The 12915-nt window shown below is 34.3% G+C and overlaps 1 protein-coding gene across 1 annotated transcript in view; it reads right to left on the bottom strand.

The window, feature by feature from the left end:
• The window catches only part of LOC150091278 (uncharacterized), a 70607-nt gene that overhangs the window by 8780 nt on the left and 48912 nt on the right, over positions 1–12915 (bottom strand). The window contains exons 7-8 of the mRNA XM_090389931.1: positions 12181–12305; positions 3244–3411 (exon numbers count right to left, since the gene is read on the bottom strand). Coding sequence (XP_090246057.1) covers positions 3244–3411; positions 12181–12305 — 293 coding nt within the window. The remainder of the gene's footprint in view (positions 1–3243; positions 3412–12180; positions 12306–12915) is intronic.

The raw sequence follows: 12915 nt of genomic DNA, 5'->3' as shown, positions 1-12915 counted from the left end.
GCATTCCGAGGTCCTGCATTAAAATTCTCCACAGTTTTCTGTGAAATCCCTGTTTCCAGACTGCATCGTTTGGTAGACTTTCCTGGACTATTCACAGAATTGATAGCTGAACAACAGCGATGTTCATTTCACTTCTACCTGTTCTGGGATGTCCAGCATTATCTTTGTAGTTGTCCGCAACCAAGCCAGTTCGAACAAACTTTTTATATATACGATAAATCATTAAACAGCTTGGTGGGTCTCGTTGAAATTGTTCTTGGAACTTGTTGCAGACTATGGTTGGAGAACAAAACACTTCCATAAAGCTTGCCACCACTCTTCTTTCTTCTAGCATTAACCTATCTGCCATTATATCTGAAAAAAATAAAATAATGAAATTCAAATGTTCATTCCATATAAGTGTTGACATAATTTTGACAATGTTTTTTCCATATAAGTGTCAACATAATTTTGACATACCCTGTACATCAAACTAATCACTTATTCTCTTGGTCCTAAAATTTCTTGTAATTTTTAAATGCTGCAGCTATTTTCACTGCCCTACTAAAATATTATAGAATCAAATGTTCTGGTATGTGAAAGATGGTGCCAAGAGGTTATAACACCAGTGGCTGCTGATTGGGGAAACCTGCAACCAGATCAGAAGGAAATGGACCACCGATTTCTTTTCCACAATGTCAGAAAAAAATCAAAAGGCCATACCAGGAAGTAACTATATCAACCAGCATTTCAATAATGGGAGCTGAGGGAAATGGGCCTAAATAGCTGTACTTCTGTGAGCCACTCATGTCTGCAGAACTGGTCATTGGAGTAGTGAAAAATGTGTAATGTCATCTGATGGATCCAATTTTATAATAATTTTCACAAAAAGACACATACAAGTGTGGAGGATGTAGCATCAAGCAATGGATCCAGATTGCTTATTGTGTATTGTCCATGCCTCTGGTTTGGGCAATATTTCTATCGCAAGGTGCACTGTTCATTAATCCTGAGGTACTCTCTCAACCCTCAGGTATATCTAAATAGTGCTATAGATCAAAGTTCTTTCTGCATTACTGATATTATACTTGGATAGCAATGGAATGGTCCAAGACCACAACACCACTGCACATATGCCAAGGATATCGTAAAGATGGAAAAAACACTCTAAATATAATAATATCTTTCTTGAGGCCTACATCCCTGGATTTGAATCAAGTCAAGTATTTGTCAAATCATGCAGAAAGATGGAGCAACAAAGAATACTGATAAATAAGGAAAACCTGAATTCAAAACTCTTACACAAATGAGCTAAAAATCACACACAAGTCTGTGCACACTCTGAATCACTATCAAGTAAGACTGATATTCTTACTTGATGCTGAAAGATATTTCAAAAAAATAAATGAGCTGAAGCAAAAATTTCATTTTTGTTTCAGCTCATATTTTTTCATATTCCATCTGGAGGTCCTTCACACTTCATACTAAATTCCATAGCATAAAGTGTGAAGATTTAAAAACTGAGCCCTTTAATGATACAACACAGAGAAGGAAGAACGTTTAGGAAATGAATTTAATTGTTCTTGTTCATTTCATTGAATTTCATTGTTCTTGTTTCATTGTTCCCCTCTGGGGATGCTGATGTTATTCTGTAACTTTGTGTATACTGTATAACAAATTGCTTCCATCAATGCTGTACAACTCTGCTGTTGAATTATGTAATGCAAAAACACAATTTCTTGAATTTGTGATGGGAATAATTTACAACTTGAATGTAAACATTTACACAAGAAACATATCACAACTGGAAAACAAGGCAAAATATTCTACTACAATTCTGGTAGTGAGAAATTGTCTAAAAATTGAAAACACCCTACTTGGACATCTATAAAAAGAGTGAAATTTGAAGGTAAACAGAAATATATGGATGATAGCAAGTTTTTTAGAAATGGCTAAAGAAGTTGAGGTTATGGCATCTCAAAACTGAAACATATTTCTGCTAATAACTACAGGAATTACTATTTAAGTATTGATCTGCTACTGCTTTTAATATACAATGTCTAGAGTAATTAAGGAAGCCAAATCTACTGATTATATGTATAACAAAAACTGCACTGGCATCTGTAGTGATAACATACCTGAAAATATGAATAATATTGTGTTATATACAATATTATTCTTAGGAGATTTATCTCTGAAGTATATCTATTTTACAAACTTTATAGTATTTTTACAGGGTTAAAGAAAATATTCCAACTCAAACTGTCTATATTAATTTGTTATTATAAAACATGTAAAGTATGGGAATATTTCTGAACATAATACCCTCCAACAGAAATTTCCATAATTAGTAAGGAACAAACTGATATATGCTACTCCATAGTCAAGGACGGTTGCACAGTGAGCTCTTATAAGGCTTTGAGTGAAAAAATTCAATTTTGGAGTCCTGCTGTTAACATTATCAGCTCAATATAAGAATGTCAGAGGGGGTCCCAGTAGAGTGCACTGTGCTACAAGTACACTGCCTCTGGTAATAGAGATACCATTTCATCCAGAAAAATGCATGGAGCAGATAGGCAACATTATAGCTATAGCAGCTTATGTGCCATTAAACCTCCACCACAACAAACAAACAAACAAACAAGCAAGCAAGCATGGAGCAGAGTGCATCTTCATCTGCTGGAATTGCTAAACCAGTCTTTCATGATGACAGTGAATACTGGTTATTATCTGTAAATCCTTCAAGATTACATTATTCCAACTCTTCAAGGATGGCAGTTAACATACAAAATATATATTTCCAACAAAATGAGGCAAGGTCACATGTGACAAGTGCAGTTTGTAATTTCCTTAGCAAGTATTTTCATAATGTCATCTGAAATCAGTATCCTAAATACTTTAAAGATAAATTGTCAGTTACTGTACTTATCAGACTTGAATCCATCTGATTATTCTTACATGGATTTTTTAAGAACACATATAGAAATAATCCTATTCAGCTGAAGAAATGAAAGCTGAAATCACAGCTACTACAGATAGCATCACTGATGGAATGCTAGGAACCACTGCCCTGAAAAATTATAGCTTATCGCTACAAAAGCTAGTGGATATACAGAGATCACATACTAGAAGTATTTTTGCAATAATAAACTCTGTGCTTCACAAATACTGATATCAGAAACAATGCTGAAGTGAAATATTTCTATAAATACAGGCAAAACATATTAGACTTTTTTTTTTTATGGTCCTGTAGTTATAGCATACCTGGATGGATAATAAGAGCCACTCTAAAACAGTGAGCAGCATCTTTTAATAGTCCATTTTTAATATAAAACACTGCCATGTTATTGTACAACTGTGATTCCAAAAAGGAGAACATATTTTCTCTTCTACCTTCATCTGTAAGAGCTTGCATTTCTTCTGATGGTGTATCTAAAAATAATAATGTAACATTAAGATATGAAAAACATACAGATACAGAAATCAAATATCATCAGAAATTTATAAGAATTAACCCAGCAGATGGGTTAATTCTAAATTTGTTACTAGCAAAGAAATTACTCATCAATATATGGATCTTTCCTGGATAACACGGATAAACGTATTATGGTATAGTTTAGGGCTAAAGCCTCAGGTTATGTAAAGAGTTTAACTAATGTACAAGTTAAACTCTACTTAATCTGAGGCTTTAGTCCTAAACTATACCATAATCTAAATTACTCTACACTATCAGACATCTCTCATATTGTGGATTTATACTTTGCAACACCAAGGTACCTGCCCGCCCACTGATGAGGAGCCAATAAGCTCCGAAATGGTTATAATACTGAAGCATTACTTATTCGAGGTATTGCAATATCATGGCAACTCGTTGTGAAGGTATTCACAATATGAGATATACTTAATGATGCCAATTTATAACTAATTAAGTAGTTGGCTATGTACTGAAATGATGCAATTGTACTAACTTGTAAATAAAAACATTATTTGAAGTTCTGGTAACTTAAATAGAAGTTTGAAATCAAAACATTCTTAAACAAAACACTTCATCCAAAGGGATTAGATTAAGTTAATCAGTATTGTTTCCTGAAAGTAAAAGTAGCAGATGAGATATTTTGCAAATTTATTTTCAGAAGTCGCCTGTATATGTTGTACAGTGGACTCCCAGTTTATAATACTAATCCTTTCCAGAGACACCATCGTATCATGAAAATATCATAACGTGAACCCAAAACACACTGTTTTTTTGATAATTCGTTCCAAGACCTCGGAAATTGAAAATTTTGCTATATAACTAAGCTATTCATCTCTCTACAAGGTGATTTTCATAATGGCAATTGTATTAGTTTCATATAGAATATTGAATACAGTATTTTCAAATAAGCACAACACAAAAAAATCACTTCAACTAAAGGATGCAAAAACAAAACACGAGGCCCACATGTTTTACAAATTCTGCTATTGGCTGACAGGAAGGACCACATGATCCATTTGAAGACAACTGTAAGTCCATCATAAAGTGAAATAAGTAGGTGTCAGATCATTATTGTATGTTCAGTTATAAGAATCATTTTTGAATGCCCTTGTGATATTTTTCTAAAGAACATTTCTGGAGATCCCTACCATAAAACAATAAAAACAATTGGCAGTTTCCAGTTTATTGGGCTTTTCTGTTAGTGAAGTCTATTATAAATGAATAGTAAACTATCTTATTGCAATAATACCGATAGCTGGAATTCCGTGGGTTTTTACATTATTATTGTGAAATGTGTTTCTCCTTCCATGAAAATTTCAATCATATAAAAAAAATAAATATATTTTCAGAATTTTCTCTTCATTCTTATTTTTTAAGCTTCATAAACTTGTTAGAATTTGTGTGTGCCTTGTTCTCTGCTTTTGATTCTTATCTTTTTTACTGTTTTAAAACAAAAAAAAAAAAAAAGTCAGTGAACAGAAATATCAATTAATTAGTATTAATTAAGTTATGTACGTAAGCGTAAATTTATTTTTATTTTGCTAACTCATGGAAAATATTCTTCTGATTTTCATGTTTTATTTAATTTTTTTAATTGGTAAGGTAATAAAGTGTAAATTTGTGCTTTATATCTTTACTTTTATAGACTGTGGATAGTAATCCTCCTACTTTCCACTTAATAGTCCTTTCCACTTATTGGAATTGCCAATTAATAGAATTAAAATAATTCAATTTGCAAACGTGATCACAATGATACGGAGTGTCCACTGTAAAATGATTTGATCATACAGGAACCAATAGTAAAATGGGCACTGTATTTAGAAGTAAACTTCAATTATAATTGAGAACTGGACTGAAAGTCAGCAGTAGTGTTCACTATAATTTGAATAATATAATTGCAGCTTTATAATTCTTGGTTTTTGAAAATTCTAATGCCATAGAATTTTGAATCTATATGATTAACTGTATTTAATATTGATTTTCATATTTGACATAATATGAAAATCAATATTAAATACAGGTAATGTGTAATAGATTATTTAAATCAGTATTAGATATTTTTTTAATATCAAGAAGAATCAAAAAATTTTTTTGATTCTTAAATTTAAGAATTCAAAAAAATTTAAGAAACAAAAAAATTTTAACAAAAGAATGCTATACAATTCCTTTGAAATTAATAGTCCTTCCATTTGACTTGAAAGTTTAGATTATTATTATAAATTTTTTTCTGTTTATAAGATTTTTTCACCCCATGAAGGGTACTGGTACCAAGAGCATGGGGTGGATTGGTTGTGTTCATTTGCTACTATTATTGCTATTACTGTTGGTCAAGGAACTCTATTACTATCGTTCAGGTGTTCAGGATTGCAGTTTTCTGGAGTTCCATGTTAAGTGTTCTCTGGGAGGCCTATTACTGTTAAGTTCTTATGGAGGCTCTTTGGCACCATGCCAGTGGCTTACAGTGACTGGGATGGTCATTCCTTGTTCCACATTCTACATTTCTTTTACTTTCCTGTCTTAGGTCTGTGTACTTCCTGATCTTTTCCTCATAGGTTTTCCGGAGGCTGTAGGTGTTGGATACCAATGTGTCAATCAGGTAGGTAGCCAATTGTAGATAAGGGTTATGTCTGGACTGTTGTGTGGTATTGTTTTGTTCATTATTATGGCACAGTTACAGTATAGTTTGTGAGTAGGGGTTTCTAGTGTGGCCTGAGGTTTGTACTTGTAACGCAGTATGCATTTTCTTTGATCAACCGGTATTTTTGAGCTAGCTTCTGATGGATTATCCTGGCGACTTGGTCATGTCTACGAGTGTACTCCATCTGGGTGATCATCCTTCATCCTGTGGCAATGTGCTGGATTATTTCTGGGAGCAGGCATCATCAATGCATGTCATCTGCCATTCTGGGGTGGTTGCTGTTTTTAGCGCAAAAGTTGCTTCGGCTATATTGTGCTTCGTTCTGGGGCCTTTGGTGATGTATTTCCTGTAGTTCCAGGTTGACTACTTGGCCTTGGAGGGCGAACACAAATCCTTTGGTCTTGGGGAAGAGCCTCCTATTCATGAGCCATGTGTTGGAAGCCATCTTATCTATAAAGTCTTGATTGAGGTCTGACACTAATGACATACTGACACTAATGATAGTATGCTGCTGCAACAGGATCTAGGAAAGTTGAGCAGATGGGCTGAAAGGTGGCAAATGAAGTTTAACATTGACAAATGTAAAGTACTAGATATGGGAAGCAGTAACCCCAGAGTAATGTATCAACTCTGTGGTACTGCACTGACAGTGGTAGAGAATGAAAAGGACCTGGGGGTAATTGTGCAGGCAGATATGAAGTTTTCTGAGCAGTGCAGACAGTCTGCAAGAGTAGCTCATGGTGTCTTGTCAATGATATACAGGAATTTTTCTAGCAGGGATAAGGAGGTGATTATCCCCTCGTATAAGGCGATGGTCAGGCCACACCTTGAGTACTGTATACAGGTCTGGAGGCCTCATTTTAAGAAGGATGGAGAGCTGTTGGAAAGAGTACAGAGAAGGGCAACAAGATTAGTGAATGGAACAAAAGGTTGCTCTTACGAAGAAAGGCTTAAGTTTTGCAGATTAGTGTTTGGAGACTAGGCACCTGTGAGGTGATCTGATTGAGCTGTATAAAGCCTTGAATGGTTTGAGCATTCTCAATGCTGATGGGATTCCCCCTCTTGCTCAGAATAATCACCTGAGAGGGCATAAATTCAAATTGAGGAAAGACAGTTATAGGACAGATGTGCGGAAGTTTGCCTTTAGCCAGCGGGTAGTTGATTGGTGCAACAGCCTTCCATCTTTTGTTGTGGAAGTTGATAGCCTAAATAAATTTAAGGCTAAGCTGGACAGGTATTTGGAACGAATGGAGGGGTGAAATCAGAGCTTTTTTTTTTTGGCTGATGCTACATAAGCTTGCATCATGTGCCTCTACTAATGCTAATAAACATTCTGCTGAGTTTATACGTCTCCAGTCTATAGGTTATGTTTGTGGCCTAGAGCATCCTTTAAGCCATCAATATGGCTTGAATTAATTAAATTAGAAATCTGTCATTTAAAAAACTGCATTAAATCCTTTTGGCAGCTGCAATATCTAGATATTGCAGCAAACAAATTCTATCTCTGTAAATTGAAATTCAAGAGTTCCTAGAGAAAGGTTTAAATCTTCAATCAGTCATTTAGTACCACCTGAGTAATCAAATGAAGTTGACTGTGGTGGGCTGGCATATTCTTCATCCGTGTTAGACACATCCATTGAAAATGGCATATATTTCATTTTTCCATTCAACTATCCTTGAAGTGTCACTGCACAATATGCACAACAGATATGCGTGGCCCAAACTTTATCCTGATCTTCTATTTTTCAGCAAAAATATAGACTGCAGACTTTCTTGAACACACACAAAATTATTCTTTGTGCTATTCAATAATGTTCACTACAAACATTACAGAACTGTTGGGTTTATTAATATGCTGATGCAACTCTTCAATTCTCACACAATAAATATTTCAATCACACAAGTTATAGAAACACATAGAAGCACATGACTTCAAATTGTATTTTAAATAAAGCAAAAATCCAGCACCCTTAAGGAGATTGAGAAGTGCCAGATTTTAAAATTTTCTAAATTTTTGAGTACCTATGGTTAGCACATTTCAATAAATATTAAGCACTAACTACTGAACCAATTTACATCAGTAAACATTTATAATGACTGTCTTGTCCTTTATGTTTTTGCACGCAGCAAGGTTTAAACAGCATAGATAATGAAATAGCCTTAAAAACCTCGATTTGCCTTTGCAATGAGTTGCCTGGTACAGCACTTCTGTGAACAGACTGATTCAGAGAATTCAGTCTTGAGGTACCTTTTCTACTCATCTACTTGACTCTGTCCCTTAAATTGAGACTCTTTATTTACATATCCACTTGCAACATCATTTCTCAAACAAATCCCATCAGGCCCTCTTTGAACAATGCTGGCTGAGTGACCTCCCAGGAGGATTGCCAACTGCAGCTGGTCTTTCATGCCTGGAATTCAGGTTTTCATTTTTACACTCAACATTCTTGTTGACTGCATGGAATCTGATAAATGTCTACCCTTCATACAGGGTAACTAGTACATCAGGTGAGCACGATTTGTTCAATAACTGCCCATGACTAAGGACTTCTAGTCATAATCTGAAATATAAAGGTAGAGTGCATTTAAACACATAATTAAAGTCTCTAATGTTCAGCTTGATTGACTCATTTCTTATCCCCCATATCAAATAGCACATCTCTTATAATGATGAAAAAGAGATATTTCAATAACTCCCTTAATGGAAAATCAAACTAATGATGCTTGGTATACTATGTACTCTGAAATCAAGGAGAAGCAAAATAGCTTCTTTCATCATCATCATCATCAACTGTTTTCAATCCACTGCAGGATGAAGGCCTTTCTAGCAACTTTCCAGTTTCTTCTGTTTAATGCAATGGCCATCCATTTACTACCTACAACCTCTTGAATTTCATCTGTCCATCTCCATTGTTGTCTTCCAGGTTTTCTTTTAGCTCCTCTTGGGTACCATTCTGTTATTTCCTTAGTCCATTTGTCATCATGTCTTCAAGCTGTGTCCTGCTCAAGTTCATTTCAGTTCTTTAGTTTTGACAAGGATGTCCTTTACTTGAGTTTGTTGCCTAATCCATGTGTTTCTCTTTTTATATAACCTGATTCCTAATATAATACATTCCATTCTTTGCTGTGTAGTTTTCAGCTTCTCTTCCATTCTTTTGGTGAATGCCCTAGTTTCACTTCCATAAGTCATGGTGGGAAGTATACGTTGGTTCATTATTTTACTTTTCAGACAAATCAGGATATTATATTTCCTGAATGCTATCCATCTGAAATTTATCCTTCTCTTGACTTCCAGCCATTTATCATTATTACAGCTAATGATTTGTCCCAGATAAGTATATGAATAAACCTTTTCCATTACTGCTCCTTCAATAACTATATATCCCTTTCTGCAGCATACTTGTTTGCCATTACTTTTGTTTTAACCATATTCATCTTTAGTCTGAAATTCTTACTAACTCTGATTAACTGATTAAGGTTTTCCTCTAATTCTTCGAGATCACAATGATCAGTGTCACTTTGAAGCTTCTTCAAGGCCAGCAGTAAACAACTTCAGAGATATTGTGTCTCCTTGTCGAACTCCTTTATCAATTTCATATTTGCTATTGTCTTTGTCTAGTCTAATAAAGGAGGTAGTGTTCTCATATGTTTTCTTCAAAATCAATGTATGGGGTATCTATGCCTTGTCTTTCCAGTGCTTGAAATATTGCCTTATGCTGTATGGAGTCAAATGCCTTTTCATAATCCACAAATGCCAAGGATAAGTACTCCATCGCTATTCTTCAGTTTCAGTATCATTTGTCTTTCTTTATTACTGCTCATGGCTGCTGATTTAAGTATTTTGTTTTCTCTTAATGCTTGTCTTACTTTTCTTGTGTTAAATCTTATGTCCTATCTCAGTCTCTTTCTAATAGCTTTGCATAACTCAGTATACTCAATTTTGTTCTTGTCAGTGTTTATGTTGCCCTTCATTTGTCATCTTCAGTTCATCATGACAATTGTTTCGGATAAATTTTTCTTCTTTGGATTTCTTTTTATCTATAAGTTTCTCAGGCTTTTATCACTTTCAGAAAGTTGTATTCCTCATCGATATCTTGGTCCTGAAAGGTCTGCAGAAGCTCAAACGTTCTTAAGTTTCAGTACATACCACTTTTCTCCTCTTCTGTTATCTCAAAGAACTCCATATTATTTACTCGAGTCAATTTTTTTCTTTCTTTTCTTACATCTATATCAAGTGTGCATCTTACAATTCTGTGATCACTTCCGACATTTACCTTGTTCAGGACGGTAACATCATTCACAATATATCTTCTGTTAGCAAGAAAGAAGTCGATTTCATTTGTTGTTAATCCATTTGGGCTCTTCCATGTCCTCTTTCTGCTCACCCTTCTCTTGAAAAAAAGTGTTCATTACTGACATTCCTTGAGATTCTGCAAATTCCACAAGTCTTTCATTTCTTTCACCAATTCCAAAATTTCCTATAGTTTCCATTTCTGCATTGTTTTGTCTCTTTCCAACCTTGGCATTAAAGTCCTCCATAATAATGGTGCAGTGAGTGTTCTGTTCATCTAGAAGTCTCTCAATTTCAGTATACATTTCTTCAACCTCTTCATCATCATCACGGCTCAATTTTGGTACATAAACCGTTATAGCCTTTAGTTTGTACCTCTTAGAAATCCCAAGAAGCAGTCTTCACATCCTTGGTGATGTATTTTTGAATTACAAAATGTTTTTTTATATATCTTTATGGACCAGAAAGCAAATTCCACCTTCACTCTCTTCACTGTTTCCATTGGTGTACAGCAGATTTCCACTTGATAAACTTACAAGTGATTCATTTATTCTTCTTGTTTCAGCCAAACTGATGATATTCCAATTGATATTTTCTAATTCCTTTTCCAGCTCTAATATCTCATCTTCACCAGTGAGCGATCTTAGGTTGTAACAAGCCAAGTTCAGTTTCCATGTATGGCAGCCTCATCGTACCTAGAGTTTCCTTGCACCCTCTGCTTCCACTCTGATCCTCTCGCTGCCATAAGAGAGGGAGTGAGAGCCGCTGGGGACTGAGGGCCATTTGTTGCATCATGTTGTTATGTGCTGGAGGGTTTGGTCTTTTCCTCTTCATGCTGACCAGGCATCTTGAACTTCTTTACATTATGTCAAATCTCCGATGAAATCAATGTTAGATAGCTAGGAGTCTTCTTTACTACCAGGAAGCAAGCATTACATGCAGATCCAGATATCCTATGAGGTCAGCTGCAGGTTTACTTTTTCTTAATTAATAAACCATCTACTGATTTATACATTTTTCTTTCCTTCCCCCTGCCTCCAATCATAAAGACCACTCAGGCTCTCTTTTAATTCAAGGCCTTGAATAGTCTGACAAATGCCTATTGAGTAGGGAGATTCTGGACACAGCTGGTCTCCTTTGATATTTTAGATTCAGGAAAGCAATGTTACAACTTTAAACAGAACATTACAATTTTGAAAACTGATTTCATGTGCTTTGTAGTAGCTCACATCAAAAAACCTCTTCACAACTGTTTTGTTTACATTCTGTCACTAGAGACCACCTGATATCTAAAGATCAGTCAGGCCTGAAACAGGCTGTCATAGCAGTCTGAACTTTTCAACAAATGGTCAATTAACCTTTTGGAGAGGCCATCTATTTGAACATAGTACAATATCAGGGCAACTCATTGCATAGGCAAGTTTACCTTACTGTGCAAATCTACCATTGCATTATCAAATTTTAGATCATGCCAGTGGCAGAGATAGATTAAAGGAGAAGATTTAAAGCATTATATAAAGAAAGATATATCACTCTTTTTTGGATGGATTATTAAAAACAAATGTGATAAATGATATGAGTGCCAGATTGCTTTCTGGATATTTCTGGATTGTAAAATGGCGATTTATTTATTTTATTATTTTTTTTTTGTAAGATGTAAAGTGCTAGGTTTTACAGAGTTTACTGTAGAAGTCATAGTAATGTCATATGTAGAATCAAATAATATTGTGGCACTTTTTTTTTGTAGCATAGCACATTGGTTACTCTATTAAAATGAAGTTCCAATAACTGTAATACCTTCAAGACGTGGCTTCTTTGCAGGAGGTAAAATATGCTTATCTGCATTACTGCTAGGTTCTTTGCTTTCTTCATTTTTGTTTGGAATAACACTTTTCTTTAGCTTCAGGAGAGTATTCCTTGCACTAACGGAGGAAAAAAATTTAATTTATCTTCGTAAGGAAGACTCTTAAATATAATTAATTGTTAAATAATATTTTACCAATAAATTTGTGAATTTTGAAATTTACAATTCCTAACACTTAATTTTAGCAAGCAAATGTTCAATTTAGTATTGCAACACCCATAAGAATAAGAATTTTGATTAATTTCTAGCCTACAAAATCCAGCTACCTGTATTTCAATCTCCTGTGATATTGAGAAGGAAAAGGAATGTCAATAATTGACTAAAAATGGCTTGTTAAAAAAAAAAAAAAAAATGAAAAAAAAAAAAATACAGAAAGACTGCTAGATATGATGGAATGATCTAAAAGATCAAAACATCTAACAATAAACAAAACTTTTAACATAAATTTGCTACAGGCCAATTTTAATTTTAATTAAAAGGAATTTTAATTCTATTTTAATTAAAATAATTAAATTTTATTTTCATGTTAATTTTAATTCTATTTTTTCATTTTTTATATGGTGTACACCCACTCTTGTTCTCCAATGAAGCAGACAGCCTAAGTGTTGAACTTTCCATCAATTTTGGAAGGTTTCAATGAAAATATTTTGCCATTCCTCATACAAGAA

Source organism: Mastigoproctus giganteus, chromosome 1 (assembly GCF_048544385.1).
Source record: "Mastigoproctus giganteus isolate SK-2022 chromosome 1, ASM4854438v1, whole genome shotgun sequence".
In the NCBI taxonomy this organism is placed as follows: domain Eukaryota; kingdom Metazoa; phylum Arthropoda; class Arachnida; order Uropygi; family Thelyphonidae; genus Mastigoproctus; species Mastigoproctus giganteus.
The sequence above is the reverse complement of the archived record's forward strand: the minus strand, read 5'-3'. Positions and strand labels throughout refer to the sequence as shown.